The 27,552-nt window shown below is 40.4% G+C and overlaps 1 protein-coding gene and 1 long non-coding RNA gene across 3 annotated transcripts; one reads left to right on the top strand and one right to left on the bottom strand.

Moving 5' to 3' along the window:
* Window positions 1–332: 332 nt before the first annotated feature.
* Window positions 333–18,249, bottom strand: anapc4 (anaphase promoting complex subunit 4). 2 transcript variants are annotated; one of them, XM_031896353.1, is made up of 29 exons: window positions 18,107–18,249; window positions 17,612–17,767; window positions 17,039–17,144; window positions 15,790–15,922; window positions 15,113–15,187; window positions 14,504–14,530; window positions 14,367–14,411; window positions 13,661–13,745; window positions 11,724–11,828; window positions 11,554–11,637; window positions 11,361–11,447; window positions 10,583–10,647; window positions 10,316–10,358; window positions 10,160–10,236; window positions 9,400–9,500; window positions 8,982–9,033; window positions 8,527–8,582; window positions 7,843–7,889; window positions 7,556–7,612; window positions 6,128–6,184; window positions 5,164–5,257; window positions 4,324–4,421; window positions 3,716–3,777; window positions 3,590–3,628; window positions 3,398–3,499; window positions 2,999–3,076; window positions 2,658–2,828; window positions 2,247–2,370; window positions 333–1,135 (listed from the first exon to the last, which is right to left on the bottom strand). In XM_031896353.1, exons 2-29 carry the CDS (start codon window positions 17,717–17,719, stop codon window positions 944–946), a joined length of 2,370 nt encoding a protein of 789 aa, XP_031752213.1. In that variant the 5' UTR covers window positions 17,720–17,767; window positions 18,107–18,249; the 3' UTR covers window positions 333–943.
* Window positions 17,943–21,214, top strand: LOC101730811. Its single transcript, XR_001169351.3, has 3 exons — window positions 17,943–18,022; window positions 19,970–20,043; window positions 21,174–21,214. It is a non-coding gene; the product is annotated as an uncharacterized LOC101730811 (long non-coding RNA).
* The last annotated feature ends 6,338 nt before the right edge of the window (window positions 21,215–27,552 follow it).

Here is a 27,552-nt window from a genome sequence, read left to right on the forward strand (position 1 = left end):
TAAAGAAATACACTACTCACACTGGACTGCAGAGGCTTGATTGGTTTAAAGGACGTCAACCCAAACAAATAAAAAAAAAAAATTGTGCCTTAAAATAGAGAATGTTTTTCTAAATACCTTTGCAATATACATTAATTACAAATGTATTTGTATATTTTATTGAAAGCAGCGTAATCTATTCTCTGCCCTGGTGGCTCAATGTAACACAAGCCAGCTGATTAACAGACCTGTCCTGCTGCTGGAGGAGACTGGCTTTTGCAACGTTGTTTAAAAAGACATAACTAGAAGTTCAGCAAATGTTGCTTTCAATAGCAATTACATTTACAAACGGCTTTTAAAGCACTACAACATTTAATAAATCCATATCGGAAAGTTGCCTAGAATTATGTTTTCTTTTATTAGGCAAAAATAAGTTTTTGGGTTGAAGTGTCCTTGAAAGGTTGGCAGCATAGAAATACAGTTAAATGTAGTATCTTCTTACTGGAGAATTCCAATGTATTATAACACTATACAAATTTGAAATGGTGACTGGGTTCCATAAAAAGCTTGAGGCGTCACCTACGGCAAATGAGTACTAGGAACAGACCAAGTTTATAAGCCTGTCCCCCTCTAGTGGTAGAAATAGATAAGAGATAATAAGACTTAACTGTGTCCCCTTATGCATTACTAATCTGACCACTCTGGCCTGCCTTTTGCACACATCTCTCTCTTTCCAGCCATTTTAGTTTTGTGCTTTCCCTTTCCTGTGTGCCATGCACGTAGGGGACATCTGAATCCCAAACCTTTATTTTGTGGGACTAACCCAAACAGTAAAGTTTTGCTCACAGACTAAAATACGGATTGGCTCAAGGAGTGAGGATAAAAAAATATTTCAGAATCCAGCTTGCTGTGTCCTCTGCGGTCACACAAAGGAACTGGTCCCACTGAGAGACAGGGCGGTACATCATGAGTCCAAGCTTTCCTCTGTCACATCAACTGCTTCCGCTGAATTTGTCTGTCCATCATCCGCAGACTGGTTTAATTCTTCCTCCTCTTCCGTCACATCCTGAGAATGCAGAATCTCCTCTTCTTCCTCTTCCCCATCATCTTCTGCATCCATCTCGAAGACTCGCACATGGCGCAGGTTTGAACTGAGCTGAAGATAGACACAGAAATTTTTACGCAAAATCTAATTTTCCCACTAAGTACCTATTTGTGAATAGGGTTAAAAACCCACCATATCTGTTTACTTTACTATAATAAGTGTCTAATGGAAATATTAGAAGGTGAATGTATATTTATTTTCCTATACAGTGACATGCCAACACAAATATTCTCCTAAAAGTAGGAAAAGTAGTCTATAGCAACCCTGCAGATTTCCTTCACATATGTACTGACCCAACAAAGTCTGATCTAAACCTCCTATGTAGTTTTGCCCTTAAACTGCTATGAGGCAATACAAAACACAGGGAACCCCGGCTATAAAAATTAAATTAGTGATTGAGTTCATGGGGGGACATTTCTTGTCCTGTAACTTTATACACTTTCTAACTTCAGCTGAATCACCCTCACTGGTTCTGTAGAACAGAAAGAAGCAGTAAAACAATATTAAAGGGATACTGACATGATTTTTATGGGGTACTTTTTATTTCTAAATTACACTGTTTACATAGACAAATCATTAAGGTTGAGGAGACTGCCTCATACAGATACAAATAAACAAAAGGAATTCTGGGAATGAATTCCTAAGCTGTTTACATAGCAAATAATTCACTCTACATCGTAAAATTTTATTCTTGAACCAACAAATGTATTTTTTTTTTTAGCTGTACTATTGGTGTGTAGGTGCCATCTCAGTGCATTGTGCCTGAGTCTGAGCTTTCAGAAGGAGCCAGCGCTACACATTAAAACTGCTTTCAGGTAACCTATTGTTTCTCCTATTCCCATGTAACTGGAGGAGTCCCAAGCCAGACTTGGATTTCTTACTATTGAGTGCTATTCTGATACCTACTGGGAGAGCTGCTATCTTGCTCCCTTCCCAATGTTCTGCTGAAAAGCAGTAAAGCGAGACTGAAGTTTATCAGAGCACAGGAAATGAAGTATATGGCTAGCCCCATGTAAAATTTCAAAATTAAATATAAGAAAAATCTGTGTTTTTGAAAAACAGATTTCAATGCAGGATTCTGCTGGAGAAGCTCTATTAACTCACATGTTTTGAAAGAAACATTCCCGTGAGAGTATTCCTTTAACACTTGAAATATACTCACCACACATGCAACTTTGCGTATGCCATTCACAGAGACATAGTGCGCCTTCATGTTCTCCAGCAGCCGCCCCTGACTCTCCAGAAATACAGTGCGTGTTGGGATGTCTTGGTACTGCTCCTCCAACCTGCACAAAGGGCAAGCGAAAACAGATTAATCACCCCGGCAATTTGTATCATCCTTCAGTGTTCGTTTTTAACTATCTTTGGTTCAACATTTGGTCAGGCAGATCCCCAGTGAAGCAGCAGGCACTCAAGAAACCTCACACAAAAGCCCTGTAAAGGATTGCATGGCACACAAATAAACACAACAGAAAAAAAATAACAACTGCATGGCACATGAATGTGAAAGCTACTAGTACTGTGTTCAAGTGTGTGTTGTGCAGCGTAGCGCTTTTCAGTGGACTGCACCCACCTTTTACTTGTGTCCCAGGTAAAGCCATCTTCTGTTTCTTCATCACTATACAGGAAAGAGAGTGGCAGCTGAGCCAATACCCTATCCTTCCCTTCCACTTCAGAGTTGTCCCTTAACACCACAGTCAGGATATCGTCATCGTAGAAACGTGCATCTAAACAGCTGTAGGAGCTAAAGGTTGGAGAGAGCAGAAAGATAACCCCTGTGTTCATAATTTCAGCAGTAAAGGCAATGTACTAAACTAAACATTTTTATTGGACCGCACAAGTGAATTTGCCTTTCCTTCACCTTTAAGCCTCTCCATTAGAGCATTCTTGCATGTTTATTAATAAAATGCTCACCTGGTTTCTGTGTCTTCGGCAGCACTGCTGTTTAAAGAGTTTCCAATACTGACAGCTAAAAGTGCATCATTTATGGACCTGGAAACAGTAAAGGTGATTTAATCAGCATTGATGGTCTGTATATCAGCCTGGAGAGATATCCACGTAACACGATATATAGATCCTTATGTGCAATGTTCCCTTGTAGATGGAGCTCACTGCATTACAAAGTACTTTCCACATCAGTGGATTCTGTACAAAGAACTGCATGGCTACTTTGTTTTCCTGACGCAGCAGGAAGATGGTCACACTACCACTGCTCTGTGCATCACATTAGCAAGTTACAGTGCTCTATGGCCAGTGACATTACATAGCACCTACAGATCAGGGTGTAGCTATGGCTCCCTGTACATCTCTCACCGTGACAGATCAGTTGGCCGCCTAAGTAGGAACACTTTAGAGGACGAGCTCTCCAGCATGCGGAATATCACGTAGTGAAGATTCTGGGACTTGTCGTTCCAGCTGTAAGCATACAAAACAAAAGTCCAATGAAGCAACAATACATAGGCCAATAGTTACAACTGGAGTAATATATATATATAAGGATCTTACAGACAAGGGAGTGAAATCAGTCTCGGGCATGCCTCCTCACTGCAAATCAAAGGAAAACTTTATGAAATAATTATTTTACTTTCAAATGACTTCTGATTGTGGTACATACAGCAGAGAAAGGATCACCTCGCAGGCACTTGGTACAAGGGAAGGCACCGCTTTTGTTGTACAGACATTCCTATGATTTGCTGCAATGTAAGATACATGTTACTGCCATCGTATTTTAACACTCAGTTTAAGACAAAACATTAATCTGCTGAATTCTATGGGGAAATCAGAAATGTAATTAGGTGATTAGGTTTTCTCATAAGGAATAGAGACTGCTGTCCCCGTATAGAGTTTCTCACACAAAGACAGTTGACAGCGATTTGCCAATCACCACGCAACATTTACTAACCTGCATCTGATTGGTTGTAGCCATACAGTTATTATGTCATTGCTAAAGCCAATTACTGATTAGGAAGCTGCCAGGAAACCCACCAGAGGCACCACACTAACAATGCCTGTCATAACCCACTTATGCAGGATGAATCAAACATCCAGTCTATGCACCATCATAATCCTTTCCAACCTAGCCAATCACAATAAAGCAACTGTTTCCAGTACAATCCTCTTTTCATCAAACTGCCATGTCATTCAAGTGGTTCTATATGAAAGGTGTGTTGCTACAGCCTATACATCGCTAGGGATTATTCTCACCAATCAGGAGAATAATACAATGTACATATGCTTACTGCTGGTTTAGTCAAACAGTGGTCAATGACAGCTTCCATTTGCCTTTTCACATAGTGCAAAGACTTTTCGGGGTAGTAGGGAAACAGCAGTGGGCTCTCTGCAGGGATGAAAAAGATTAGTTAGATCTTCAGAATCTATTATAAATGAAGTATTGTGTTACAGGTCAGCAGGGCACAACATTTACTCTTACTTATTATGATGTTCAAGGAAGGCTTAGAAGAGAGGTATGCATTAGGGCAGGAACAAGCCTGAAACCCCTTTTAATTCCTACAACGTAATCCACACTCTTTACTACAGCCAAACCTCACTCACTCAGCACCTTTGTGTTCCCATTCCTAGAACTCTGATCAGCCATTCCTTCTACTCTGGCCCATATTGATTGTTCTCTTATGCTTCTTGCTAGCAGTTCAACATTTTATCCCATCCCATCATCCTATAAGATCCATGGCCTCTCTAATCATTCACTCTCCCCTCCCCCCCCCCCCCCCCCCCCAAACCTAACAGGGTTTTCGTTCCTCTCCCCAGTGCACTATTTGACCCAGTTCCACCCTATAATGTTGACTTCTCAGGCTCAGACTGTAAATTTGATGGTCTTTGAAGGGACTACTATAAGATGCCATAGACAGTCACTATTTATTGGGCCTGTGGGGGCTCTTTGGGTCTCTGTGTACTGGAACTGGCAGGGCCCAAATCCCAGTCTGGGCCTGTGACATCTTCTAAACCAACAAGCCACTCCCTGCCCACAGTTTCTTGTACCTTTCAGTCTGCCCTAATTAATCCTAATGGTTTCTTGCTTTTCCTTCCTTAGGTGCCCACTAAATGACCCAGTAAAGCCGTACCTTTGAGGTGTGTGCTGCTCTGAAGGAAGCTAAACCACTGATTCCCTTCAGTGTTGGGCGGCGACATTAGGATATCATCTTCATCCTTCAAATACTAAGGAATACATAAAAGGCTATAAACAAATGCAAATTTTGCAGAAATACTGATTTGTAGGCCACAACCATTAAAGTCTTTGGCTAAATAAGCATTTTTATTAATGGGACAATAAACAATATTTTTCCCTGCTCACCAGACCCCAAGCATGGAAGCTTACACTGGGGTGGGCGTGGAATCTTACACTGGGGAGGTCCTTACAGATAAAACTCCCTAAACTGTGTGGGGTTGAACTGTGGTACCTGTATGAATTCGGTATTGGAAGGTAAAAGAGTTGGACCGCTTTGAATAATACAGCAGCTCCTGATATTGTCTTAATAGATCCAAAAAGGTTTCTCTGCACTATTTCAATATTCAGAAACATTTTCTATTTAAACAGCCATTATATATATTTTGAGGATTAAACATGAGGTAGGAGAAAGATCTAGACACTTGAGGAGGGATGGAATGCAGCACTGAAAAACAATTACCAGAAGTGCTGGAAAAACACTCAGAGCATGTGTTACTCAAAGGCCAGAGATAAGGGGCCTTGAATAGAGAAGGAGCAGTGAGGGTTCTGCCTACAGTGTGCCATGGCTCAGTTAACCCTTCACATGAGTGTTTAATGCATGAAGCTGCAGACAAAACAGCTGTTAAGTGCATCATTTCTAAAATGCATTTCAAGAAAAGTAATAACAGGCATGAATGTCTCAGCTTAGGAGAAGGCTCCATCCCATGCCAATTACAGGTTAATGTGCCAGTTTGCACCTTGCTGCTCCACAGCGCCACCTACAGCAATTGCAACAGAACTGACTGCTCATAATGCCAAACTGCCGGAAATAATGGATCAGTACTGTCTTTAGTACTTTACAGATAGGACCAATACATTACCTGGCCAACTCTTTCAACATTGAAGTATTTGCCTTTCTGATTATACAGGTCTGGTGCCTACAACACAGATATCAGCTGATAAACAGGAAAGTGATAAACACAAACACAGCAGCTCTTAAGCATACATCAGAGAGCAACTACAGCACTCACATATTAAATGAAAAATTTAAGTTACGTGTTAGTATGTTATAGAAAGGTCAATTCTAAACAACTTTTCAATTGGTCTTCATTGGTTTATAGTTTTTAGCTGATGCTTTCCAGCTTTTACTGACCCCAGCAGCTAAGGACTCTTGCTCTGTGAGGCTATAATTTTATTGTTACTTTTTATTACTTATCTTTCTATTCAAGCCCTCTCTTGTTCATATTTCAGTCTCTCATTCAAACCATTCCCTGGTTGCTAAGGTAATTTGGACCCTAGCAACTAGATATCTGCTAAAATTCCAAACTGGAGAGTTACTAAACAAAAAGTGAAATAACATATAAATAACCAGAAATAATATAAAATGAAGACCAATTACAGATTGTTTCAGAATATTACTCTCTTCATAATAATAAAAGTTAACTCAAAGGTGAACAAAGCCTTTAAAGAAGAAGGAAAGGTAAAAACTAAGTAAGCTTTATCAGAAAGGTCTATGTAAATACGGCCATAAGCACTCACAGAAATGCTGTACTTCTATCAAAAGAAACACAGAATTTCTTGTCTCCTTTATTGTAAACATGTTCTTCGGTATCAGACTTCCTGCTCTCAGAAAAATCCTTCAGGGCACAAGTTTGCTCAGTTTGCACCCCTCTCCCTCCCTACTCCTGCTCCCCCTCCCATCAGACTATGCACCCCCTCCCATAAGAATTTGCTCCCCCTCCCAACTTTTGCTGTGCAATCTTAGCTACCAGCAGCTAGTGGAAGCTACTGAGACCAAGGTAAAATGGCAGAGAGAGGGAGCTTTTAGGGCTGTTTACTTAGGTATGGAAAAGCTTTCTGCAGAATAAATATATTTTTCTAGGTGGCACTATTGTGACTAATCTATTGACAGTAAAATGCCAAAATGCCTTTCCTTCTCCTTTAAGGTAAAGAGCTGCTGTGCCAAATGCCATGTGCGGCTGTGCAGAACAAAGTTATGCACCCAATCTCCCCATTCACTTTGCTTCCATGTCCAGTTACTTTATTCCCTTCTCTGCAACAGAAATAATGCACCTCGTCAGTGGGATGCCCCAGGCACACATAACTGCTGCACATTCTCATCTGCTCCTCTGTATGATATCACTAGGAAAATAGGAGCCCACAGCCCAGCAACAGGTAAGCAAAGAGGTTGGTGGCTTGGCCCAATGGAATCAGTACAGCAGCCCAGTGCAGAAACTGGTATTCTATTGAAAGAGGCCTTAGGCCTCTTTCAATAGAGGAATGATAGAAATGATAGAGTAGAAACTTACTTCATTAAAATGCTCCGTTAGGAAATCAGCCACAAATGTTATATCTTTCTGAGTCATCTGAAACAAAAGCAAAATGTCAATTAAGGCATCACCCCAAAGTTCTTAAAAGCATCTCCAACGCTGTGCATACGTGCTGATGTAATGGCATATGAAAAGTGAAGAATGAAAAACTAATCAGCTTTTCACTGAAAGAACGGAGCTCTAATTAAGACTTAGAGAGAGGACCATGTAACCAATAAATCAGTGGCAAAGCTAGTTTGTAATGTTCAGTTAAAAGACCATATTACCTTGTTTAGTTCGGGAAGTACGTGGTCCTCTGACATTCGGAGCATGGCTAGAGAAAGACATTTTTTTTAACACAATTATTTTTCCTTTCAGTTTCCAGGAAACCTAGCCACACATTCCCATTTACAAAGTGTAGGTACAAATTAGCTTTAAAGAGGTGGTTCACCTTTAAGGTAACTTCTGGTATGTTATAGAATGGCCTATTCTTGGCAACTGTGCAATTGGTCTTTTTCTTTTTTCCTTCCTACACCATCTTTCAAATGGGGGTCACAGTTATTGCTACTTTGTATTATTATCTGTGTAGTCCCTCTCCTATTCATATTCCAGTTTCTCGTTCAAAGCACTGCCTAGTTGCTAAGGGTAATAACACCATAGCAACCAGATAGCTGCTAAAATTAAAAAATGGAGAGCTGCGGAACACAAAGCGAAATAATCGAAAAACCATAAAAAATCAAGACCAATTGCAAACTGTCTCAGAAAATCAATGTCTGTCCTACAAAATGTGAATTTAAAGGTGAACAACCCCTTTGAAACCACTTATTGTTTTATGTTACTGTTGATTTTTTTTTCATTTTCAACAAAGCTATGTCAAACCCTATAAAAAACATTCCTATATATATATATATATATATATATATATATATATATATATATAAAATTTATATGATATATAGTGTATTGCTTACCCACATACAGCCATCTAAAGAAAGCCTTGAAGTTTTTCATGCCACTGTCTATAACTCTACAATAAATCAAACAAAACAAAATAAAAGTTGAATACAAAAAGGTTTAAAAGTCTATATAACAATTTTTTGCAAGGTACAAGCACGTTACAGCAGCAAAGGCAGCCATATTGGGCCAGGTATGCCAGGAGACTAGAAGAAACATTCTGAAGGTTGCTAGGTTGGCAGAAATTAGGATATATTATATATATATATATATATATATATATATATTATATATATATATGGTATATAAGGACATCTTTTACTATATGTACCAAAAGTTTCCTCCATGCAAATATGTACCAAAAGTTGGTACAGCAGTTCTCCCTGAGAGGAAAACAACAGCCATTAACACTATAAACCTTAAAAGCCCAACTACCATCAAAAAAAGTACATTAGAAGAAATTAGTTCTTACTGTAGAAGTTCATGTGCTTTGAGGATGAAGGAGCCGACAGCTGTAATTGCATCTGTAATCCAGAAATAAGCACAATATTTAACTGTTGTCCTAGATGTTCTGTGCTTAAAAGAATGATTTTGGAGCTGCATTTACCCACCCATACAGTGTATGGTAACTAAGATACTGCAGGGCTCCTGTTACCAGTGGCCCTGTAATCACTCCCTGCAGTTGCTGAAAATAATAGGCATTCTTTGCAGGCAGCAGTCCTCAATGCCTCCCTCTGTATTTGTATGTTACAGGCCAGATGTGTAGGCCGAACCACCAATATTAAACCAAAGGGCAAAAGATTATAAACATCCCTGGCCTGGATCAGTAGGTCTTATACTGAACGAGCATCCATTTTTGGTCCTTTAAATGTTCCGTTCTAAATACATACCCTCAATTGCTTTGGCATCAAGTCCAAGTGGTTCATACTTCTGTTTCCACAAGGCCATTCCTTTTAATTCACTGAGATGATACAACAAGGCTTCAGCTCCACTGCAAAACATAAGATGTGATAAGTTTAGGGTTCAAGGTTTTCACAATGAAGAAATAAATCATATAGCAATGAATTCCATTCAGTCAGATGTATAGGTTCAGCTAAGTAATTCAGGCCGACCCCCTAAAAAGCATACAGTAGAATACTGGGCCTTGAAACAAAATAAGCTAACCAGGCCTCACATAGATTTAATAATGCAAAAAAAAAAAGTAAACTCTGTAAAAGACTGCTGCATGTATCCCACAGATTCAACAAACATATGACAGTTAACACTCGTGTGAAATGTTGCAAATAGCCTGATCTGAATTAATGACACATAAAAGTAATACAGACACACAGAAAATGGCTGGTATATGCAGATACAAAAATACACACATATGGTCAAACACAAAGAGACGTTTACACATTTTAAGACTGACATACACACACATACACATATTCAGGCATATAGAGAAATAAACACACGTGCAGACATGGCTACAAACCCATCAAACGCACAGATATAGAAAGGACAGTACCTTTAACATGAAGTTAGCATACATTACATTACATTACATTAACATTTATTTATAAAGCGCCAACATATTCCGCAGCGCTGTACAATAAGTGGGTTACATACATTGGACATACAGAGTAACATATAAAGCAATCAGCATACCTCTGTAAATGGCTAATGACTAGTTTTTGTATGGTAGAATAAGACGACTCAACTGACTGTCCCAGCTTCTTTAGGCCCTGGGAAAATTAAAAACACTAGTTACTACAGGTAATCTAATCCTAGGACAAAAAAAAAGGAGTTACTTTAAGGACTTACTTTAACAGTTAGTTGGTTCATTAGAAGTGCTTGGAGTTCAGGGCTAGATCATAAAAAAGAAAATATGCTGTATTATATATATATGTGAGGATTCTACACACAAACAAATATCCCGCAACATGTAAGTGACTGTAAGTGAGTATAATGGATAACTGTCCCCACCATCCCAAACATAAGAGATATTAGCAGATATAGCCTGGGTCGGATATAAAACTAATAATGCATATTGACAGTCTTTCAAGGAAAATGAGAAATTAAAACAGATACCTTGCTTTGCCCCACAGGAGTAACTGCATGAATTCATCCTGCACAGACGTAGTTGTGTTTTTTTCCTGAAACAACAGAAAGAAGCAACTCACTGGGATTGTTGTTACGCATATCATCTGTTTGCTGTGGAAATTGACTTTATACTTTCCTTCATGGTTGTTTATCTGCATAGTACTATACCTACAGCTAGGTAAATCAACCATATTTGCAAAAATAATTCACTAGCAGGTGTTTGTCATGAATTTAACAGGACTGACACTCGTTTGAGTGGCCAGGGGTTCAACACTTTTGTAAAAAATGGCCCAGCAGACAAAATAAGAGGGCTATGGGAGGAAAACAAAGACTATGGAGATGTATGCATGGCCAGTAGCCTACTTATTGAGAAAAACAGAGCAAGTGTAAAATATCTATGCACTCACCTCTTTATATTTCAATCAGAACTGGGATCAACTTTTTTTGGACAGAACAGGAGTGCAAAAGGAAGTTTCAGCACACTTCCTGATCTTCAGCTCAAAAAGCACTTACATGGATCCAAATTAAGACAAATAAAACAAAAAACATTTTATTGTGCCCTTTAAATTGAGCTTCCAAAAACTTACCATCTTCAGCTGCCAAGTTTACAGCTGAACATGCCTCTGGCTTTTTGAATAGACACCTGCATTTTACTAGTCTCCCTGTACCTTACCAGGTTATACCTACACAGTTATGTACTCAATCAGAACTGATAAACAAATTTGAGATTTGAGATTTTGATTTCTAAGAATCTTCCTATACCCACCTGTACAAACTTTGTTAATCGTGAATCCATCTGCATCAGTATTTCTTCCCAAGCTTCACACATACATGTCAGAGACAACTGCAAATACTGGAAAACAACAGAGGAAAATTACAATGCGACAGAGGGAATGTGCTATGAACCGGTGAAAAAAGTGAGAACTGTAAGATCTCAACAAATCTGATACCCATTTTACCTGAAGGAGTGTTGAGATGTGGGTAAATTTTCTGGCCATCCGAGTCACTTCAGGTAAGCAATCTGATAACAAACTGGTGTCCAGCTATAGAAACAAACAACAAGGCTGGACATAAAAATCAGGGTCTCAAAAAAAACTATTGGTTTACACATAACCAGGTAGACACAGACCTGAAAATAGGTAATTTCAGGCATACTATTTGTTGTCAGTTCAGTGACAACAGAGAGAGACTTGAGATCATTAGACAGGCAAAGTCCCAGGCAAGATCCATAGACCTGTAGAAAAAGCAGATATTTTGTATTATGTAACATAATTCTAGTTATACCTCAATGAATATGAATGTAGGATTCTGCTTAACATGCAACTAAAGTAACATATGAAGTAGGCTAGAAATTACGTAATGTATAGGGCTAGAAGGGCAGTAGAATTGACAGAGAATGTCCATGCCCCATAGTTGTCCCTGAAATCTTTTATAACCAAATGTGGCTTGATTAGTATGTTGGCTAAAAGTACATGCATAAACATGAGATGACTCAACGAAATAAACAGATCCGGAGCGCATAGAATGGGGGAAAAAAGAAAAACAATAATAGTGTAGTAACGTTTAAATATTGTGACAGTATTAAACCCCGTTTAAAGTTCCCAGTGTTCAATAAATTAATATTAACACCAAGTGTGGTACTGCTAACTGCTCACCAGATGGCAGTGTTGTTGAAGTAAAATAAACGTCATGTGTTCATTGCAGACTTGTAGCTGTTTGAACGGATATTGTATCCCTGGGATGTGTCTCAATTGTATCGATGTATCCTCCACGTCTGATTATCCTTATGTGCACTGTGGCTATATCCTCATTGAGGCATACAAAAAGGAAAAAACCGCCACTAGTGCAATATGATTTATTATAAAACAATATATAAAGAATAAAACTTACAGTATGTAGTCAGATATAGGAACTCAATAGCCCGAAAAGCCCAACGCGTTTCGTGCACTGCTCGGTGCACTTCCTCAGGAGCAAGAATCAAGTCTTGACTTGACTTGACTTGATTCTTGCTCCTGAGGAAGTGCACCGAGCAGTGCACGAAACGCGTTGGGCTTTTCGGGCTATTGAGTTCCTATATCTGACTACATACTGTAAGTTTTATTCTTTATATATTGTTTTATAATAAATCATATTGCACTAGTGGCGGTTTTTTCCTTTTTGTATGCCTCAATGAGGATATAGCCACAGTGCACATAAGGATAATCAGACGTGGAGGATACATCGATACAATTGAGACACATCCCAGGGATACAATATCCGTTCAAACAGCTACAAGTCTGCAATGAACACATGACGTTTATTTTACTTCAACAACACTGCCATCTGGTGAGCAGTTAGCAGTACCACACTTGGTGTTAATATTAATTTATTGAACACTGGGAACTTTAAACGGGGTTTAATACTGTCACAATATTTAAACGTTACTACACTATTATTGTTTTTCTTTTTTCCCCCATTCTATGCGCTCCGGATCTGTTTATTTCGTTGAGTTTACTTCGGAACCCAGTCAAAGGGGTTGTTTTAAGACGGAGCTGCAGTAAAGAAAACTTTTACACATCTAATTTTGTTACACGATTCAAGTAAAGACTGGACACTTTATTATTTGCTAGCGCTGAGGACTTTTTTGGTATTTTTGGTATTGTTTTTTACCTCACTACATAAACATGAGATGGCAAATCTATATACAACTAAGATTTGGGGTAAGAACCCACGGAGTGGTTTCGTCGCCCGCAATAGATCTCTGCTATAGCAGCATGCGACAAACTGTTCTGAAAAGGCTTTCCACCAGCAACAATAGAAGTCACCGATGGAAAGCCCTTCACATCGCTGCGGTAATCCAAAGCCGTGTAAAGTTTCCTCCTGCAGGCAACTTCGAGAAAATTAAGGGATGCGAAGGGCTTTTCCCCGGTGACTCCAATTGTTGCTGCCATAGCAGAGATCTATGGGCGGGCGACTGAACCGATCTGTGGGTTCTTACCCTTAGAGGTAGGAACTTATTAACCTAAATACCAGTTTCATACCACTCTATAATGTGATTGGTGCGTTTAAGTAATTTATATTTATTACCTCTGAAATTGTTGCAATTTTGTACATTCCATAGGCATATATTTCAATTTGTCCTGAGTCTCCTCCAAGAACCAAAGCATTAAGTCTGAAGGAGCAGAAGTGTGCAAATGTTAGTAATAATAAGTGACTATAAAATATAAAGTTATTATAAGTCACTGATGCGTTTCATGACCATATAAAAGCAGAAGGCCAAAGGCAGAGTGATGTCTAATATCCTCATATGTTACAAGCAGGATACATTATTATAATACATAAGTTTCAGTGAGTCAAATGACATCACTAAGCACCCATTATGACTGATATTGTCACTAAACACTGGTATACACAATGGTATAATTTACAGGATATTCATGGCTCTTGTGTATTATAAGGATGTAGTCACTATATAAAGGCTCAAAGTTGAAGGATTTTAATTTGGCAATGGAACTTCAAAGTGGCTTTATACATTTTTCCGCAGTAGTATATCATTTTTTCTCTTTATAAGACACAAGTTACAATGAGTCATGTGACAAGTGAAGTGAAATCAATTTAAATTATTTTAAAAGGTTATTCATGACTCTTGTGTATTCCAGCCATATATAAGGATAATATTACCTAGTTACATAACAGCAACAATATAAGAGGGAGTTTTTTACCCTATTAAGTGTCAACTTTTTGTTGTCAGCGCAAATTATACACGTTTGCCTCAAACAGTATCCTTTCTTACCTCACATCTCCTAATAGCTTTAATATTTCATCAGACTTTTCTTCACTGGAATATAAAATATACATAAAATACATATAAATTGTAAGAAATGTTTATGTGAACAATAAAAAAGGTAAAAATATAAGAGAACAACTTACCTGAAGATTTTTGCTGTGGCAGTATAACTAAAGAAAGAGAAAATCATTTTTAGTAGTATAACAATTTAGGGGTGTTTGTTAGCTGCAAAGATGACACAATATTTAAAGGGGTGTTAATCTACCCAAATTGTAAAGAGGTTAGCATGATAAGAACAGTGATCCTTGTGTTTTTTTGTTAAACATGTTACAGCTTCTTCTATATGTCACTGTGAGTTGCCTGTCGACTTGCAAACCTTCTTGCGGGACAAACTGGCTAGCATTTAAAGAGTTAAACTGCTAATTAGTTGCAGGGGATACTGACCCAAGAATCAAGCCAGCGGACACACAAGACCATGAATATTAGAAGGCCTAAATCATCAAGATATACATTTTTGGGTGGCCAGGGTCACTGACCCAAGAAGCCAATTGGCATTTTTAATGCCAATAATATGTTAGGGAGTAATTAATTAAGAAATGGAGCATCTGTTTGTAAACCAGACATTGACAGTGAGGTTTGAGTCCATTTAAATCATTGAATCAAAACACATGAGTTAGAAACAGAAAAAAAAGCATTCATGTAAGAGTTAAGAACATACTGTAACCGTAATAATATGCTTAGCAAATAATTACTTTTTGGGCAGTGCAGGTAATTTGGGCAGCAGAACATTAGATTCATCTTCAGCATTGTAAAACGAAGTCAATACACTGAATGAAAAAGAGAAAATAGCATTAGGGGCACCCCGTATACAAATACACGCTCCAGCCCTATAGTCTCATCTGAAAAACAAATAAATAACATAAGATTTAAACCATGAAAAAAAATGTCAGTGAGTGTTCTGAAATTGTGGTACACCGCTGAGCAACAATATTTGAGTCAGATTTTTCTATGATTAAAACAATGGGGCAAAAAGTACGTTCTGCACAAACTGAACTAATGTTTTACAAGGGGGTATACACATCCTATAATGATGCAATTAAAACTATTGACATTTTTTTTATTTCACTTTTTATTTGTCCAGCACCTCTTTAGTTAGGCATTTAAAATGTTATTTGGTTGCTACGGAAAAGACTAACAAAAACGCACACAAACAAATCTTCCTCACAATCTGATTTCTGGATGCAATGATCGCTGGGAGTTTGGAGAGCAACAGGGAGGCAAATAATTTGAAACTTAAGATCAGATACAAAATTTCTTGTATTTCTTCTGTCAATAAATCCTAAAAGTTAATATTTCAGTGAACTTTCCTTTTTCGGATTGGTTAACTATGCAGCATGATTTGCATACAGTGCCCAATTTCAGGACTTGCCTGTTTTCCACCTTTACTTCCATCCACTGCATACATGATATTGGTGTTTCCAGTGAGAAGGAATGGAGACTTTCAGGTTTCTCTACATCACACAAAACAACTTTCTTTGTATCAGCAAGACCAAATGCCAGTACTGCCAAGAAAAGGGAAAATTGTGTTAAACAAGTGCTCTGCTGAATTAGAAAATGTGAAAGTTAAAAGGGCTCATTTTCTATAGGACATAAAATCACCAGTGTGTTTGTGCAGATTCTAGGAGCACATTTTCACATTACAGAAATGAAAAAATATTTGCACAGGCTCTCATCAAGGGCAGATAACAGGGAGGCAATAAAAAGATAGATGCGTGGCGTTCGGCATACCCCATGCTAGTGATTTTAGGTAACCAACAAGAGTCCCATCAGCGGGTTCCTAAGAACTTAGAACCCCCAATTGATTTCTAGGCATCCTTCACCTTTAAACAAAGGTAAGGAGCAAAGGTCCAAATATAGGTGCCAATCAGTTCAAAGATTTGCATTGTATAGTGAATGGCACCAATGTATGAGGAGCACATATGCGGCCCATGGACATCTATGTGCACACCCCTTACCCATGCTACAGGTGCAAATGGTGCCACTGGCTCCAACAATATTGGGAGCCCTATACTTGCCAACTGCCTACGACACAAGGTGCAAACTGTTAAACCTAGCAAACAATTTTGTAATGGAATTTCTCAAAGCTAGAACACTATATGCATAACGTTGGCATACAACTCCAGTAAATATTTGAACAAGCCCATAAAAAACCATGTAGCAAGACCTACAAAGCACAGGCTTGACTGTCCGCTGGAATCGCCAAAACAAGTCAGGGTGCCCGGACTTCTACTTCCCAATATAGTATTTTAGAATAAACAGAATTATTAGCCAAAGGAAACAATGACATTTTTATTTCAGCAACTTTAATGGCAAAGATGTGGTCATTATGGGGGCGATGTGGATATAACTATGTGGATACAGGTGATGTAACAGCAAAGGAACATGACTAAGCACAGCTGCATACAATGGCATACTGACCTACAGAATCCCACAGTAAAATCATTTTAGGGGCCCACATAAACTTTGGACTTTCATCCCCTTTGCATTTCTGCCGAGTTTAGTACAAGCCCTATATTTTACAAACCATGTCAGCAGTCACTACAGTCTATACCCACACACTGTAGTCCTACACAGCTGCAAGAACACTTTTTGAATAGAGCATATTCAGTTCACATTACTTTTGCCATCTGGTCTCCATGCCAAACAAGTAACTTCTTTTCCAGTATTCTCACTGGGGGGTAAACTCCACACTCTCTGAATATTGGCAAGCCGATGGAGTAGGACCTGAATGGGGAAAACACCATTAGTTGTTTGAGTTGCTGCTATACACATACCATTGCAACACAAATTCAGAACTGATAAAGTAATCATCTGTTTTTAGAGCAGTGAACAGGGACCAATAAATCAGTTCTTGCCTTTAGCCAACTATGCACTCAGTACCACTGGTCTAACAGGGCAGAATCATGTAACCCCATGTGCACACAGACTGGCGTGACCAACCTAAGTCTCATCAGTGCACAATATGAGTCCATGGATACTGAGATGTACTGTACATGGTTATATTCTGCAATAAAGAGTAACAGCAAACAGGGAGATTTGCCACAAATATAACTCCTCACTAAGTGAATAGGAAACCCCCCAATCCTGCCTTGTTTTACCTGTAAAATAAACAAATACATATATACATATACGTTCAACCTTTTTTTTTTAAGCAAGCTGCCATTCTGTAAAACATACTGTGCACAATTTACCTCTCCAGCTTTGTTGACGAGGGCAATGAGATCTCTTTTAGGTGACCAGGCCAGAAAGATTATTTCTTGGGGCAGCTGCTTCTCACCAACTTGCCGAAAGGGTGGCATTTTGATCCCCCCCCAGCATACAACAGCCTAAAATCTGCTTCCTTGTATCTGCAGTGGAGAAAAAGGGAACCTGTCACTTTCCAGTTAACTTCAAGAATGTATTTAAACATCAATAATAATAACATACCTTTATCTTTTTTTGCATTGCTGTAACTAAAACAGCAGCTTTCTGAAAGTAGCCTCGCAAAGCCCCATGGGAAATCCTACATTGCAGGCAAAATCTCGCGAGATTTCATGTCAGCCATTTTTAGAAAAAAAAAAGTGCTGGAAAGAAGAGCAAGAAGATCGCTGATAGCTGCCCAGGTGCTGTCTCTCTCCCTCCCAGTGCATTTTTAACAAAGCTGTAATTCTGTTTTCCCTCTCCCCCCACCATGTTTCTTTACTTACCCAGCCCCCCTGCAGCTTCTGACGGGCTTTGAAATAAGGAAGGTACTCGCTGCCCTCTCCCCCCTAGCTTCTGATGGGTCTTGTGCTTTTAGACAAACAGTAGAAGGGGTAGGGTTTTCGGAAGCAAGCTCCGTTCTTTATTTACACAACCCCCCCCAAGCTTCTGAAAGACTTTGAACTCCCTCCCAGCCCCCCCTCTCCCCCTGCCTATAGCTCCGTTTACAAATATCCTCTCCCTGTGCCTTCTATACTGATTTGTGAACGGAGCTGTAGGCAGGGGGAGAGGGGGGGCTGGGAGGGAGTTCAAAGTCTTTCAGAAGCTTGGGGGGGGTGTAAGTAAAGTTCGGAGCATTTCTTCAGAAAGCCTACACCTTCTGCTGTTTGTCTATAAATATATTCCTGCCTGCAAAAAAACGAGCTATATAGAAAAATATTGCTTACAACTGTCCTAGTAATTCCCCTCATACTTGAAACAGGACTGGCAATAGAAGCCAATACTATAGGTCTGTGATTCCCGAGAACAAGCTTATCCCTTTGAAAAAAAATGTTTCTTCATGAAATCAGTTATTTAGCACTGAAGTTTGTGTCTGGCCACTGCTTCCTATGCACACTTGCAATCGACCCTACAATACATGTTATCAGACATTTGGGCAGCAGTGTTTCCTTGTGGTGTTGGGATACACTGACACACACTCACATATACACTTTCCCAGGCTATAGTTAGCATTCCTCTGGTACATTCCTGCCTATTCTATATCTATACATTTCTCTAAAATATTTCTTATAAATCATTTCTTTCCTTCTATCTTTTTCTCTGGTACAGACTATCTGCTCCTAATTTTTCTAACCTGCCCACCATTTCTTATTTCTCTTGGAATTTTGTATCCCCCCCAAGTTTTGTGAAACTGTCCTGATTTGTAGGATTTTCAACTGGCAATTCTAGATATTGTCTGTATATGTCAACCAGAATAAAATGTGTTTATAGCATGTTAAGTTATGTTGGCTGCATGCAGGTGTTTGTGCTAAATATTGTATAAGGACCCAATAATGACTCCAATCAATGCAGAGATATAGATATTTCGATGGTTGTTACAAGCCTAGAAATATTGTGGATCTTCCATTATTGCTTCTTCCAATATTTAAATGGAGGGTGCGTGTGGAAAGTGAACTTGTAGTAATCCATAGTTATATAGGATTTTCTTTATTCATACCTACTGTGATTTTCTTCTGCTAGACTGTCAGTGTGTACCAACTGGCGATCTTTTTTCAAGATCCCATGTGAGGATAAAAACGTCAATCCAATATAGATTGATAGGCTTAGGCACACACCCTTTAGGACTTTAACCTGGGTGCAAATCAGAAATGTAATACAAAATTTTGAATTAAGCTCATGCACAACAGGATTTTATACCAAAATAAAATATATAGCTGATATTATATATTTGTATTTATTTTAGCCCATTATTAAAAAAAAAAAATTTCATAGGTATGATAGGATTTCCTGATCCTTCACCACTGGGCACCACAACATAACATTAGATCGTACAGATACATACAAACATACATTTCCAAACTTACTAATCTTTTGGTATTAATGGAAACTGCCTGCTCCTGGATCCTTAGGAAAGCAAAATATATTCCTATACCTATTATCTATATATTTTCCTATATATTCTTTTGCAACCACTTAACCATAGTGCCATGGAAGGCTCAATAAAGCACACATATGAGTGAAACCCTTTTAGCACTTATTGTTATTCACAAAAGGATTGCGCCCATATGATTTCTTAAAGGAGAAGGAAAGGCTAAGTCACTTGGGGGTGCCAAAATGTTAGTGACTTTAATCGCTTACCTTTTTTTCAGCTGCACAGAGCGCGAGGGCGGAAGAAAGTCCCTCTCTTCTTTTTAACATGGCGCTTCCCTGCTTCGCTTAGGATGTAAGTTTCAAAAACTGTCTTACTCTACTTATTTTAAATAATAATGAAACTCTTATGCTGTTTATTATATTTGCAAATACTTCCATGCTTTTTTAAAAAACTGACAGGTCCTCTTTAAAGTATCTTTAATGTGTTAAGAACACGCATTCTCTTGCCAGCTACAAGCAGGATGCTGCAAGTTGGAGTTTAAAAGCAGGTTGTTTATCCCTAGTGCATAAGAGGACAGATTTACTCTGGCCATGAGCTACTTATTCATTATATTATGGGTATCACACAGTTTTCTGTTCCCATAAACCACTGAAGACAGGATGTATACAGCATATGAGCCTCATTTTAACCCATGCATTTTTCATCTGTACAAAAAGAATGGATTTAATGAAAACAATTGTTTGCCCATAGACTCCAGCTGGTCTTATACCAGGACTCCCATTATCCCCAGAGCAGCTCTTAAGGAAATGTGTCCCTATATTCTGATAATTGAATGTTAAAGGGTTTGTTCATCTTTGAGCAAACTCTTACTTTTTGTTCAGCAGCTTTCCAGTTTGGAATTTCAGCAGGTTGATAGGGTCCAAATAGCCTTAGCAACCAGGGAGTGGTTTAAATGAAAGACTGATATATGAAAAGGAGAGGGCTGGAATAGAAAGATAAGTAATAAAAAATAAAATAAATTACAGGCCCTCTCCTTTTCATTTTCAATTGTTGTCTTCTAATCGTTTCCAGCTTTTAAATGGGGGTCACTGACCCCAGCAGCCAAAACCTATTGTTCTATGAGGCTACAATGTTATTGTTAATGTTACTTTTTATTTCTTATCTTTCTATTTTGGCTGCTCAAATTCCAATCTAGAGAGCTGCTGAACAACAAGCTAAATAATATTAAAACCACAAACAATACAAAAACAAAGACCAATTGCAAATTGTCTCAGAATAGCACTCTCTACATTATACTATGGGGCAGATTTATCAAAGTACAATTTTCATACGTTTTTTGTATCGTCCTTTTTAAAGTACGAAAAATTTGTATTTGAAAATACGAAAAAATCGTATCTGATCGTATAGATAGATAGATTTTTTCGTATCTGAACGATCGTAAAATGCAGGAAACCCTTGCTGACTTTAAACCTTCTGTGCAGGATTTTGGAAGCCTCCCATAGGACTCAATGGCACCCTGCAGCTCCAACCTGGCCCAAGGAAAGCCTCCCATAGGACTCAATGGCACCCTGCAGCTCCAACCTGGCCCAAGGAAAGCCTCCCATAGGACTCAATGGCACCCTGCAGCTCCAACTTGGCCCAAGGAAAGTCTCCCATAGGGCTCAATGGCACTCTGCAGCTCCAACCCGGCCCAAGGAAAGTCTCCCATAGGGCTCAATGGCACTCTGCAGCTCCAACCTGGCCCAAGGAGAGCCTCCCATAGGGCTCAATGGCACCCTGCAGCTCCAACCCGGCCCAAGGAAAGCCTCCCATAGGACTCAATGGCACTCTGCAGCTCCAACCTGGCCCAAGGAAAGTCTCCCATAGGGCTCAATGGCACTCTGCAGCTCCAACATGGCCCAAGGAGAGCCTCCCATAGGGCTCAATGGCACCCTGCAGCTCCAACTTGGCCCAAGGAAAGTCTCCCATAGGGCTCAATGGCACTCTGCAGCTCCAACATGGCCCAAGGAGAGCCTCCCATAGGGCTCAATGGCACTCTGCAGCTCCAACCTGGCCCAAGGAAAGCCTCCCATAGGGCTCAATGGCACTCTGCAGCTCCAACCTGGCCCAAGGAAAGCCTCCCATAGGACTCAATGGCACCCTGCAGCTCCAACCTGGCCCAAGGAAAGCCTCCCATAGGGCTCAATGGCACCCTGCAGCTCCAACTTGGCCAAGGAAAGCCACGATACCGAAACATGAATGAATCTGAAACTTTCGTACTCGGCACGACAATACGATTTTGTTGCAATTTTTGTGGCAAAGAACAAAAAAAGTCACACAAATGTACGAAAAAGTTACAGAAAATACGCAAAAGTTTGGATTTTTTTTGTATTTGGACCAGTCATACTTTGATGAATGTGCCCCTAAAAGTTGATTTAAAGGTGAACCATCCCTTCAGGAAAAGCATATTGCATGTAGCATACCCTTAAAGCCCTATATATAACCCCTCGTCTTTCACTATCAGCCCTATACACACCCCCTGTCTTTCACTATCAGCCCTATACACACCCCGTCTTTCACTATCAGCCCTATACATACCCCCTGTCTTTCACTATCAGCCCTATACATTACCCCCTGTCTTTCACTATCAGCCCTATACATACCCCCTGTCTTTCACTATCAGCCCTATACATACCCCCTGTCTTTCACTATCAGCCCTATACACACACCCTGTCTTTCACTATCAGCCCTATACATACCCCGTCTTTCACTATCAGCCCTATACATACCCCGTCTTTCACTATCAGCCCTATACATAACCCGTCTTTCACTATCAGCCCTATACACACCCCCTGTCTTTCACTATCAGCCCTATACATACCCCCTGTCTTTCACTATCAGCCCTATACATACCCCCTGTCTTTCACTATCAGCCCTATACATACCCCCTGTCTTTCACTATCAGCCCTATACATACCCCCTGTCTTTCACTATCAGCTTTCGTCCAGTATTTTTCCTGACCAAGGGGCTTTGGAGCTCTGAAAGCTTTCAATGTATTTTATTGTTAGCTGATATAGATATCACTTCTACAATATTTTTGTATTTGTTTGTTTATTTATTTATTATTTTTGCTACTAGTAAAACAGTTTTTATCTTGTGACTATGATAGAGACCACAGACTGTAAGTTCCACTGAGGCAGGGTCTGAACGATATATAATCCCTGTACTGATGATACTGTCGCGCCTCAGCCCCCTGTAGCCATGTGTGTATCACAGAGTGGTCCTGTCACTGTTCGGGGAAGGCTTTAATCAGGCACCAGGTACTGGAAGAAAAATGCCCCTAGAGTACAGTACAGAATCCCTTGCGCTCTCCCAGCATCCCGTACCTCTCGCAAAGCCTGTATATTAGCGCTACCGCTTTCATTCATTGGAAGCCTGGCCGCCAGCACATCGCTACAGTCGCATCTCCCGCTCCTTTCACCCTGGCTGGCCCACAGCCGCTCCACCAGGAAGTGCCCGTGTCATAACCACGTGACAAAGATGCGTGACGCCACACGGGCGCACTAGCTCCGCCCAGCGCTACAGCACCATGCCACAGCCTAGAGCCTGCGCTGCCTATCCAGCGGGGAAAGGTGCTTGGTCTAGAGGTGTGAGTTTGGAGGAGTGCGTTGTTATATTGGAATGGCGGTAATGTGTAGAGGGCTGCTGAGTAGCATTGCATGATATGTCCAGGCAGGGCTGCCTGCCTCAGTGGGGGGCCTTTGGGGCATAGACCAAACACCCCTGTCCCCGTTTAATACCAGCCACTGAGTGCATCTGCGTGTCTAATTTAGCTGCATTCTGCAGACTGAACTGGATTTTGTGTGGCCAAGCAACATGCATCTAAGTAGTGCAACATATATAGTTATAGTGCCAGGGCCTGAATATCTGCCATCAGTACCCACTGCTTCTCATGGCATATAATGTGACTGGGGTGTAAGTACCCACTGCCTCTTTCTATAAAACTAACTAAAACACATCTAAAGGGGTGGTTCACTTTTATATAGAATGGCCTATTCCTAGCAACTTTGCTATTTGTCTTCCTAATTAGTCTTTTTATAGTTCTTGAATAATTTGCCTCTCTTTTGCCTCTTTCCAGGTTTCAAATGGGGGGTCACTGACCCCGGCAGCCAAGAAGTATTGCTCTGCGAGGCTGCAATTTTATTATTTTTGTAATTTTTATTACTTATTTTTCCATGCAGGCCCCTTAACTATTCATATTGCCATCTCTTGCTAAAACCACTGCCTGGTTGCTAGGGTAAATAAGACCCTAGCAACCAAAAAACCGCTGAACTACCAAATTGAGCTGCTGAACAAAAAGTTAAATAACTGAAAAACCATTAAAAATAAAAGAGGACCAATTGCAAATTGTCTCAGACTATCAATGTCTACATCATATTAAGAGTTAATTTAAAGGTGAACGACCCCTTTAAGCTAAATGATGACAAACACAAATGTATGGAGATCCCCTCACAGAGGTGCATGTATGAATACTTTTATATCCTAAGCATTTTAGGGTGAAAAAAGCCCTCGCACCCGCACTATTGCGTAGTATCCCTGGAAGTCAGTGGAAACCGTAAGAGGTAGTTGGGAGGTTCATTTTTTACGCCAGCAGTGAATCCACTCAGTCTGTGTATGGCCCATCCTTAGCCTCCCCAAACTAAAAAGTCACCCTCCACCTATGAAGCTCTCTGTCACAATTTGATAAGTATGCCCCTGTCCTGTTGGAGCAGTAAGGCTCCATAGATTTTAAATTTTCAATTTCAGTCTGGTTAAAATCCACATTGGAGGGAAACCCTTCCCAGTAGGGGGTAATTCATTGGGGCGGAGGTTTGTTTGGGGGTGCTTGATGTTAGTCCAACCTGTGTGAAAGGTGACTGTGTGTAACCCCCTTGTACCCCGTCCTGGTGTCAGGCGTGTCTCACAGTGGCGTATCCCTGACAGCCCCCCTTTCTGATCTTCTAGTACTTATTTTTGCTCTTTTGATCTTTTCATATTAACAGCACACTATAGTACTTGCTTAATATTTTTTGGATCTCATCCTGTTGATTGTTTTATGGCCCAATATACCTGATAATTGTTTTTCCATAGCGTCTTGTTTTATCTGCTAATAGATTAGAATTAACGTGTCTTAAGGACCTTTGATAAGCCAGTTTTAGCCATTTTATACTCTATAGCAGTGCTGTCCAAGAATTTTTCTGGCCTACATCGTGGATGCCCGATAATGGAAGACAGTTTTGACCACTCCCCTTTTTTAAAACTGCACCCACTTTAAACAACACCCATGTTATCACAAGCGCTTTTAAGACCATGCCCACTTTAATGGTGGTAGCGCAGCAAAAACCCAGACGGCTGGTGTAGGATATCACCCTTCACTCATAAGTGAAAGAATTATATGATGTCATATTAAGACACATCCTTAAATCCATATGCCTCCTCCTCCCCTGTGGATGGCACAGCAACCCCTAGCATATAATTATATACCTTAGGGACCATATAATTACTATTTCCAAATGCCAACAGTTGGAAATAGTCATTAAATGCTGCCTGTATGTGCTATACTCTGCCTGCCCTATACTGTCTGTGTGTGCCATATTCTGCCTGTCTTATGCTGCCTGTGTGTATGCCACACACAGGCAGCATAGGGCAGGCAGATATGGCACACACAGGCAGCATATGGCAGGCAGAGCATGGTACACACAGGCAGCATAGGGCAGGCAGAGTATGACACACACAGGCAGTATAGGGCAGGCAGAGCATGGTACACACAGGCAGCATAGGGCAGGCAGAGCATGGCACACACAGGAAGCATAGGACAGGCATAGTATGGCACACGCAGGCAGCATAGGTCAGGCAGAGCGTGGTACACACAGGCAGCATAGGACAGGCATAGTATGGCACACACAGGCAGCATAGGGCAGGCAGAGTATGGCACACACAGGCAGTATACAGTGACACAATGCTGGCACTGCTCCTGCAGTCTGTATGAGGTGTGAGCAATGCAGGGGGCCAGTTAATCTCAGTACTGATACCATATAAAGCTTACACAAAAGTAAGCAGTCATAGCAGCCAGACAGGTTGGGAGACACACACAGGGGGGCCGCGGACCGCCAGTTGGACAGCCCTGCTCTATAGCAAAAAAGAAATCTGTCTATTAAAATCAGCAATATCTGTACAATTTCTCTTCATACTAAGGTATTCTGTAGTTTCTTGTTTTGTTGGTTCTGGATAAGAGCTTGTTCGATTTTAGTTGCAGTCATTTTCCAGTAAACTCTTGTTGCCAAGTTCCCCTGATTATCTATCAGATGGTCTCAAAACGAAAGTTTGCCCTCCTTTATCTCACAGGTAAGTCTAAAGCTGGCCATACACGTGGCGATCCGACGATGTTTCGTACGACCATCGGTCGCACGAAACATCGTCAGATCCGCCACACACCATTCAGGGCTGAATCGGCAGGTAAGGAGGTAGAAACAATAGGATTTCTACCTCCTTCTGCCGATTCAGCTCTGAAGGGAGAATTTTGGTCAGGCGCCTTCTATGGCGCCCGATCAAAATTTTCTAACCTGGCCGATCGACGAGCCGACCGATTTCAGCAGCTTCCTGCGACATCGGTCGGCTCGCTGACATACCATACACGCACCGATTATCGTACGAAACGAGGTTTCGTACGATAATATCGGTGCGTGTATGGCCACCTTAAGTCTTTGCGGTTCAAAAACTGCAATCAGTGCAAACTTCTCTTAAATGTTGTTCCAAATTATATCTGCATTTTTTAACATTAAAATATGTGGAAGGAAAGTATACCCAGCCTCCTCATATACCTCGTTCCCCTGCCAATAACCTAAGAATAAATTGGCATAGCTGGGGGTCTACACATTTTAATGAGATTTTCTGTGACATTATTACCCTGCCCTATAGCACTCGCTTTTAGTGATGTCCTTTGTGTGTGCACGCGGGTAAGTAAGTGGTCAGCTGTGGCAAGGTATGGGGAACCTCCATTAAAAAGTTAAGCAAAACTAGAGTTCATATAGACATAGTGACACATTCCTGTTAAAACTGTAATGTGTCACTATGCCTTTAAGCACTGAAAACACAAACGTTTTTTTACTCAGAATTCTACATAAGGGGAATAATAATAAAATTAATACTCTATCCTGTTTCCTGTAAACAGCTATTATGCCCATCAAACATACCACCCTAGATTTTAATTGAGTTGATGGCACCACTAGAAATAGCCAGCTAAAAATTAGAACTGCAATCATTTTCTAGTGAGAGTAGGCAAAAGAAGCACGTGCCTAGGGTGCAAATATGGGCGGTCATTAGGCACGCACCTCTTCCTTCCCCTACCCCTACTCTAGGCCCTCGATCCCCACTCCCGCTTGTCAGCGATGCTCCAGTGCACACTCCCCCCACCCCCCTGCAGGGTTTGTATAAAAGAGTGCGCACATGCGTGGTGATACTGCAGGTCCTACGTCTGGTATTAACCTTGATTCAGCTCTCTTCTGTGTTTGCACCTGGAGCAGTTGCATAGGTGTAGGACCAGACTGAGTGTAAAGGTGGCCATACACGGACCGATTTTTTACTTACAAACGACCGATTCCCGAACGATCCGATGCTATCGTTAAGTTATCGTATAGTTGGTGGTGTACGAACGATCGTCGGCCCACTAAACGAGCCGACATTATCGTCCCCAAAATCGATCGGCCAGGTTTAAAAATTTTGGTCGTTTAACGATAAAATCTGCCAGTTGGTGTGAGTGTCAGACATTTGTCTTTCAACGATTGTTCTCTGCGCATGTCACGATTGCCAGCAACGACATCGATCGTACGTAGATGTACGATC

Source organism: Xenopus tropicalis, chromosome 1, assembly GCF_000004195.4.
Source record: "Xenopus tropicalis strain Nigerian chromosome 1, UCB_Xtro_10.0, whole genome shotgun sequence".
NCBI lineage: Eukaryota > Metazoa > Chordata > Amphibia > Anura > Pipidae > Xenopus > Xenopus tropicalis.

What these genes read in the sequence shown, in the direction of transcription:
- anapc4 (XM_031896353.1), bottom strand. Translation starts at nt 17,719, where the DNA reads ATGCCACCCTTTCGGCAAGTTGGTGAGAAGCAGCTGCCCCAAGAAATA. An exon ending in GTCATTAGCCATTTACAGAG is followed by an intron (nt 9,501 to 10,159) that starts GTATGCTGATTG and finishes TATGTTTTGCAG; the next exon opens with TGGAGCTGAAGCCTTGTTGT. An exon ending in TGATGCCAAAGCAATTGAGG is followed by an intron (nt 9,034 to 9,399) that starts GTATGTATTTAG and finishes TCTGGATTACAG; the next exon opens with ATGCAATTACAGCTGTCGGC.